The 8,210-nt window shown below is 36.4% G+C and overlaps 1 protein-coding gene across 2 annotated transcripts; it reads right to left on the bottom strand.

Moving 5' to 3' along the window:
• Positions 1 to 966: 966 nt before the first annotated feature.
• Positions 967 to 4,271, bottom strand: hemgn (hemogen). 2 transcript variants are annotated; one of them, XM_028016145.1, is made up of 4 exons: positions 4,100 to 4,271; positions 3,402 to 3,480; positions 2,315 to 3,090; positions 967 to 1,455 (listed from the first exon to the last, which is right to left on the bottom strand). In XM_028016145.1, the coding sequence occupies exons 1-4, from the start codon at positions 4,164 to 4,166 to the stop codon at positions 1,343 to 1,345; spliced, it is 1,035 nt and encodes a 344-aa protein (XP_027871946.1). In that variant the 5' UTR covers positions 4,167 to 4,271; the 3' UTR covers positions 967 to 1,342. The 2 variants fall into 2 exon arrangements, with proteins under 2 accessions (XP_027871946.1, XP_027871945.1); XM_028016144.1 differs by having other exon boundaries at positions 3,390 to 3,480; positions 4,100 to 4,270.
• Positions 4,272 to 8,210: the final 3,939 nt, after the last annotated feature.

The raw sequence follows: 8,210 nt of genomic DNA on the forward strand, positions 1-8,210 counted from the left end.
ACTGATACCTTTATTGAGATCCTTCAGTAACCTCTCTGCAAACAATGACTTTAGATAAAGGATGCAGATGTCCAGTAAATGCTACCAGGACAGCTGAAGCGTATGTTCAGGTTTCAGGGTAATCAGATTCACTATAATAACAGAATAAAGCGTTAGTCCAAGGGGTCAGCACATTTATATAACCAGAATATGGTTATATAACCATATCTGCAGCATGTTATATAGATTAATTACACATGGGTCGGTGTTTTCAAACTTTTTTCAGGCTAATTATGACAATGTTCTGTTTACAGCTGATGAAAACACAACATTTAAGATTAAAATATTACATCACAACAACAAAAATAATACAGAAATATGAGCTTAATGACTTAATAAGAATATGTTTTACACCTGTTTAATGGTTGCTATTTTCAAAATACTTTTATTTTGACATGCAAACCTCATTCTGCATTATATTCTAAGTCAAGGAGTCTATGTGTCTCTATGTGACTCTAATGGTGGAAAACGTTTTAAAAAGATTTATAACGATGTGATTTTTTTACATCACAACAGTCAGAAAGGTGTGAGCTGTCGTTTAGAGATTACCCACTGCAGGTCATTCATTAGATCTTTGTGTTATTTATTACCAAACCCTCTACCTCATTATGTACAACAACAGAAACAAAGATGCCCCAGAAAACCCTTATTTTTCTCTTAAAGTACCAATTTTTTAAAAGTTTTGTTCTGTTCTAGATTTAAATTTGTAATTATTGCGGAACTGTGTGACTCAGGTAGTGGAGCAGACAATGGGTCGTTTACTTTGACTCTCCACACTCTTTCCTGTCAAGTTAGTGAGCAAAAAAGTGTAAGTTCAAATTTTTTAACTTCACTTTAACTTGACGAACCTGAAAATAAAAATATAATTCATCAATATTTACATGATTTTCTGTCTCAGATGATAATAAGGACCAGCTTTTCATGATGTAAGCAGGGAATTTTATTAAATTGTTTTTACAAAATTAAATGAAAGACAATCCACTATTACACATACAATTACAAGTTATTCTTTCATTAGATAATGAAAGTAAAATTTTGCTCTTTACTCAATGCGAAGTACAAAAAAATAAAAGACAAATTTGTATTAGTTTGCAGTGAAGCACATTTCAGAATAAATAACCAATGCAGGTATGGTTTGCATTCAAGCATTTTTTTTCCACATGAGCAATAACAATTGTCTCTCTGCAATAAGAAAAGCACACTAACCAAAATAAACTTGAGACACACAGTGAGACCTTAAACAAGAAAAAAAGGGATCTGGGTTTTCTTGATCTGGACTGAAGCAACATTTGATGGGGAAAGTTTATATCTGATTCCCTGGCAGGTATTCTTGAGGCAGAGGAGGGCTGGACAGCGTTGGGACAGAGTATATTTTGTTTTGGTCGACCGTGTTCATCAGTGGAGTTTCATCTAAACCTGGAAGAGTCACACAAATAAAACGGTTAAAAAAAACGGCTAAAGCTGGTTAAACTGACATTTTGTTACTGATAAGAATTGCGGGGAAAAAATGGAAACTCTGCCTGGACTTGGCAACAATTGTTTATTTGAACGTCTCACACTGGGTTTCACTTTTTATTATTATTTATTTTGTCTTTATCCAACTATATGCTCTGAACTTTTATTAGTTGGGGTCCGGGAATTTATTGTGTGTATTCTTTAAAAACTGAAAAAATATAAAAAATGAAGTTAAAAAAATGTAATAAAAGCTGCAGTAAGTAACTTTTATTTTTAAAAATGTATGTTTTTTTTATTTTACAAATTTGTTAAAACTGCCAAAATGTTGGCATAATAGGAGATAGATAATCTGTGAAAAGATCCAGCTCCTCCTTGTGCTACTATTACTGAAGAAATGTACTGCTCCTGGCAAAAAACAACCAATGAGAGCCAGGGGGAGGGTCTTAGTGCTGTCAATCAATCTCATTTACTAGTTGCTGAATGTGCTAATGGTGGGGAAACAACTTACAGTTACAGAAAAAGCATTTCTTAGCCGTCATCAGTGGGTAAGTTAATTAATCTTAGCATTCACAACAGGCTATGCTAACTGCAGCTTGGCAGATAACAAAAGAAGGTGATTGACAGCACTAAGACCCGCCTCCTGGCTCTGATTGGTTGTTTCTAATTAGCACTGTGAGAAAGCAGAGGAGTTCGAGTTTTTCACAGATTATCTGTCTCATACCATTTTGTCACAATATGGTATAAATAACAAAAATATATATATTTTTAATAAAAGTTACATACTGCAGCTTCAATGAGAGCATCATCAGGACATTCCTACCTTCATCTGCTCTGTCGTTTTCTGAAGGAGAGACGTCCTCTTCATCATCCGGGCCCAAGTCTTCTATCAGAACCTGGTCTGGGGTCTCACTGTCTGGAGACTCTGGGTAGAGCGCCTCCACCTGGGGAGGAGCTGGAACGTCCTGGGATGGAGCTCGGACTGGAGAAGCATCTGGAAATTGAACTGGGACATCATCGGAGGTTTGAACTTCAAATGGGTCATCATCAGGAGGTTGAACTGGGATTGGTACCATGTAGGAGGCTTTTACTGGGACTGAAGCAGCATAGGGAACTTGTATTGGTTCCGGAGCGGCATAGGGAGCTTTTACTGGGACCGGGACAGAATATTGAGGTTTTACTGGGACTGGAGCAGAATAGGAAGCTTGTATTGGGACTGACACAGCATGGGGATCTTGTACTGGTTCTGGAGCTGCGTATTGAGCTTGTACTGGGACTGAAGCGGCATAGGGATTTTGTATTGGAACCTGCACATCTGGAGCTGAATACTGGGCAGGAACTGGAGCAAAATCTACCTCTAGCTTCTCAAAAAGTGAGTTTCGGACTGACACAGGAGCAGGTGCATCTACATCTGGAGCTTGTTGTGACTCCACAGCTGGGACGCCAGTCTGAGAGGTCAGTATTTGACCCGAGTTGGCCTCTGCAGTCTCATCCTGAATCACTGGGAACTGCAGGACAGGGTCGGTCTTCCGAGGCCTCCCTCTCCTCTTGGTCCCACTCTTGTTCTCGCCTCTTGACCTTTTCCTCTGGCTCTCCACCCTGAAAGAGTCCAGCTAATTGTTAAGCTAGCTGACACAGGGCGGTGTGATGCATTTGCTAAGCTAATAGTACAAAGTCCCTGGCTGTGATCTGGGGCGTCATAGACCCACCAGAGCAACCTTTGCTTTCCTCTTGCTCCATATTCAACATAAACGAGACGAGAGATAAGCAGCTAGAGCTGATAGTGTTACCGCCATGCACTGTAAAGAAACTTTAACGTCTACTTTGACCTTAAATATTCTGCATAAGCATTTAAACTTGTATTTTTGCTGACAGGGTTTGTCTTCAAAGAAATTTACCCAAAAACCCACTGGTTAGTTTCCTTCTCTTCTGCTTCGGCTTTTCTCTTCCTGAGAAGCTCCCTGTCTCTCAGTCGCCGCCGGATCCCGCCTGAAACAAATTTATACCAAAAAACATTACCATAACCTTAAATATGGACTAATCTGCAACTATTACACATATAGTAACAGAAAGACCTGGTTTCTGTTGTAGGATTATTCCTCTGTGGCTGCACACTGATCACTCTTACACTGCAAAAATCTTACCTAGTATTTTGCATCTAGTTTCTAAAGCAAATATCTTAGTACACTGGAAATAAGACAAAAAAAATTTTTAAATAGGAGTTTGCTTTAATAATTCCTTAATATTGATGGAAAATACTAGTTTCATTGGCCAATTATTTCACTTATAATATGGGAAACATGTCTTGCTATAAGTGAAATTATCTGCCGGTGGAACTCATCATTTTTCATCAATATTATGATATTGTTTACTTAAAATAAGCTGAAAAGTTATTTTTCAGTTAGCTTTGTCTTGCTTCTAGTCTACTAAGATATTTGTACTAGAGTCTAGAGCAAAAATACTTTGTAAAATTGTATATTTTTGCAATGTGTGAACAATCCTTGACTTTAAAATAATTCCCCAAAAACATAAACTGCATCTCCAGCTTGTTATGACTCTGTCAGATCAAATGCAAATAAATAAATAAAAAAAGAAGCAGAACTAATACCTTCCTCCTCAAGTTGGTTTTTATTCTCCACTTCTTGTAAATTCTCCTGTTGCGACGTCTCCTCCATTCTGGCTGCAGATATGAATGAATTCAACTGTAAAGGCGCGCAAGCAAACAGAGCAGAGAACAGAAAAAAAAACTGTGTTGTCTATTGCCTCCCACCCCTCCTCCTCCAGATGAATTATCTGGTTAACCATTACTCAGAGCTGGGAGAGTTCTTGCAGCTTGGGCCTTATCGTGTTTGTAAAGCTGGAGGAGTTGGCACTCAGCTGTCAGAGGGAGAAAAAAAACTGTAAAGCAAGAGAAAGTTGTGTGTTTGGAAAGGGGAGGGAGGCGGTCAGTGTGTGAACGGTGAAAACGCTTCAATGCAACCTGCTGAATTAGTCGGTTATAAAGTTTGAATTTTGTTCACATTTCTCCTCAAAATGTTTCTCCAAAATCATGCATAATCAGAACAGCTCCCCATAAAGCCTCCCTGCAGGTGTTTCAGCCGGAACCAAACAAAGTGAGATGAGAGATCCCACCCTTCAGGGTTCATCCCCTCCTTATCGCGCAGAAGGAGCGCGCTCAGTTGGGAGTGTTCTCAATCTGCTCTCAGCATATTGAGTCCCCATGTGTGTGTTCGAGCCACTCAGAGGAGAAAATAAAACCAAACGAACAGATTAAATGACCCTGAACGTCTCAGCTGTTTAGGGAATGTTTAGGTAAATAAGTAAACCCCTCGATTCAAGAGGGGTTTTCTCTTTGACATTATCAGTCGGTGGAGGAGTATGGACACTTTTTTTTTTGTAAAAGTGGTTTTCTTAAATTCACAGCACCTTATTTCAATCAGGTTGAGATCTGGGCTTTGACTGGGCCATTGTGTCAACTGGATTCCTGTCTTTGTCAGCCAATACATGCAGGTGTGGTTGACCCAGCTTCATTTTATTTGACCATATTTTGGTCTCATCTGTCAAAAATGGTTCTAGAAGACTTGTGGACTTTGTTGTTTTCTTTCTATAGAAAAGCCACAAAACAGTCAAATTTCTTGTTTTCGTTCACAAACTTAGTAAATAGGAGCCTTTTTCTGCTCCTGAAAGGCTGAATTCTAATTTGAAAACTTTTTAAAGTAAAAAAAACAATAAAATAATTATAGAAACTAAATGAATAAATAAACTGAAACTAAATAAAACAAATTTAATTTAATTTAATTTAATTTAATTTAATTTAATTTAATTTAATTTTATTTTATTTTATTTTATTTTATTTTATTTTATTTTATTTTATTTTATTTTATTTTATTTTATTTTATTTGTGGTCACTTGGGAGTCCAAAACAATGTATCTCAAGTTGGTTCACACCTTAAAAACTGCTTTCTAACTCATCAGTTTTGTATTAAAGTCATTATAGTTAGAAGAAAATGACTAAATTTCCACCAAACAAAACTAAGAAATTTTGAGATTAATCTCAGGAATTTCCTAGAATGTTTTTTTTAAATTGCTAAGTTTCAAAAGTCAAAAATTTCCAGGTTTTATTTTTATTTTTTATAGTGTGGTGTGTGTCATGCTGCTTTTTAAAGTGTAACTAACCCCCATGTGAAAGCGTAACTCGCCCCAGACAAAATGTGAAAAATTCCACCAAAGTGGGAGGGGTCACATGACATAGAGGGGCGTGGCTACGCGTGGGGTGTGTGGTCAGGACCAGGGAAAGCACTGCTGCCAACTTAGCCTCTTTATCACCATATTTAGCAACTTTTTCAGACTCCTCTGATGACTTTTATCAAAAAACTGACAAATCTAGCGACTTTTTCTGTGTTACTGGAGACTTTGGCCACAACACATGAAAACAACAATCACTGTGCATTTAGAAAAAAATTCAGTTTTCTTTGATTTAAAGAAAGCTTAACATTAATCATAACACAGTTTTAAACTGGTTAAAAAGTTAAAACCATCAACTGTTTGTATAAATAAGTGATCATATGTCATTATTATTGAATGTAAGTTCTGAGATACCACAAGAATCAGTATTAGGCTCAAACTGTTTGTAATGTATTTAAGTGACATGTTTAGTGTTGAATATGATAGAATATTGGAATGTTCTTTAATTTTCATGCTGGAATGGCAGCCAGAAATACTGATTAATGAATCAGTCAGTCAGGTTTATTTGTATAAGATATTTAATTTGTCTGATTGTTGTTTTAGGCAGACTTGTGAAGACACTGTTGCAGTAATCAATGAGACTAAAGATAAAAACTTTGATGAGTTTCTTTAAATCTTGCTGGGAGAATAGTCCTGTAATCCTGGAAATGTTCTTCAGGTGATAGAAGCCTGACTTTTTAACTGTCTTCATGTGACTGAAGGTTCAGGTCTGAGTCCATCACTACACTCAGATTTCAGGCCTGATTTCTAGTTTCTAGCTGTAATAACTGAACCAGAGAATGGATCTTCCAGATATAAATGTCTTTATATCACAATTAATAGAGATGTGATCTCCATTGCCCTCATTGTGACACCAATAGCACCATTTGACTGGATCTCTGTTGAATTAGGTCAGTCATAAAAGCACAAGGGTGACGCGGTCACTTCTGGATACATTGGTGAAAAGTGTTTTGGATTACTACTCAAGATAACTTCTAAGATCTGGTTGATTGAAAGGAAAATATAAGTATTTTTCTGTATTTTCATGTCTTTAAATGTCTTCAGATGAAATCCTAAAATCTTTTAGCTGAGATAAACTCCTTCCAGGTATGCATGGGCCTCCAAATTACTCAAGCCAGAAAGCAGGAAGGACAGTCAGCCACCCTCAGCTCCTAAAACTGAGGAATGTCTGTGTAAAGACCAAATGATACCACAGCGCCATCTACAGGCTGCAGTTGTAGCATCTAGAAAGGATTTCCACTAACAGCTTTGAAAACATCTAATAAATATGTTAAAATCCAGATTTTTAGAGATATATTTCTTTTAATTAAAAAAAAACACCAATAGTCACATTTAGAAGTATTCTGCAGTGTTTAGGACTTCAGAGGAAGTGAAGGTGTTGGGTTGACGGAGGGGTGCCAAGCCCTCCTTATATATGCACAATGCTCTCTTTACTCCAAACCAAATGCACACCTCCTCCCGAGCCATGTGTCCCAGCTGAGAAGAAGAGACGTATTTTTGCAGAAAATTTGGATGCGTTTTCAGACAAAGCATGATTTCACAACAGATTTTAAGTTGGACTGAGTTTTACCACATGGTTTGTGGTGGCAGAAATCTAACAATTTCTGAAATGGTAGATTTTATCTTGATTAAATTGTGTTTAACAACAAAACACAATTAGTGTAATCAACTTTACCATAGAGTGTCACATCTTTGGATATTTTTTATGTATGTTTTTCAAATACAAATTGTTTTAACTTGTAAAACTGTAAATAATGTTCGGTCTTTTTTCACTAATTCATATCTTACAATAGAGTGAAAAAATATTTCCCACTAAGGGATAACAAAATATGGTTGCAATCTAATAAAAAATATACTGATAGAATAAAAACAAAGTTGATTTGTGAAGTATTTGGATTCTGTGAAAATTACAGTGTTTTTTAAAGAGCATTGAGGAAAATAATCTCTATTGGCTTTGATTGAGTGCATTTGGATTGATGACATCACAAGAGGCACCAGAATCAAGAAAATAGGCTGACATAGTAGACACTACAAAAAGAATATAAATAAATGTCTTTAAAGGATTAATTTGATTAAAAAGGTAAGTCAAGATGAAAAAAAAGAGATAAAAATTGACCAAAAAGAACCCTGACTATTTACTCATTGCTATTTTGTACATTTTAGGTCTTTTTAATGTTGTAAACAATTTTTTCGTACCAACTAATCATCAAGTCATACCCGGTGAACAACATAAAAAAGCACAAACTAAAGCGTTTTTGCACCAAAACATTTTAGTGCAAACGTTTACCACTAAAACATTTAGTGCAAACGTGGTTTGCACTAAACAGGCAACTTAGAAGTGCTTTACAGAACAATAACAGAAAATATTTTTGGCACTTGCAGTATTTATTCATCAGTAGCACGACGTGAAGAAGGAAAGAGAGAGAAGGGAAGACATGCAGGAATTAAGCTGCTCTATCACATAAAAAGCCCGA

Source organism: Xiphophorus couchianus, chromosome 5 (genome assembly GCF_001444195.1).
Source record: "Xiphophorus couchianus chromosome 5, X_couchianus-1.0, whole genome shotgun sequence".
NCBI classification, from domain to species: Eukaryota; Metazoa; Chordata; class Actinopteri; order Cyprinodontiformes; family Poeciliidae; genus Xiphophorus; species Xiphophorus couchianus.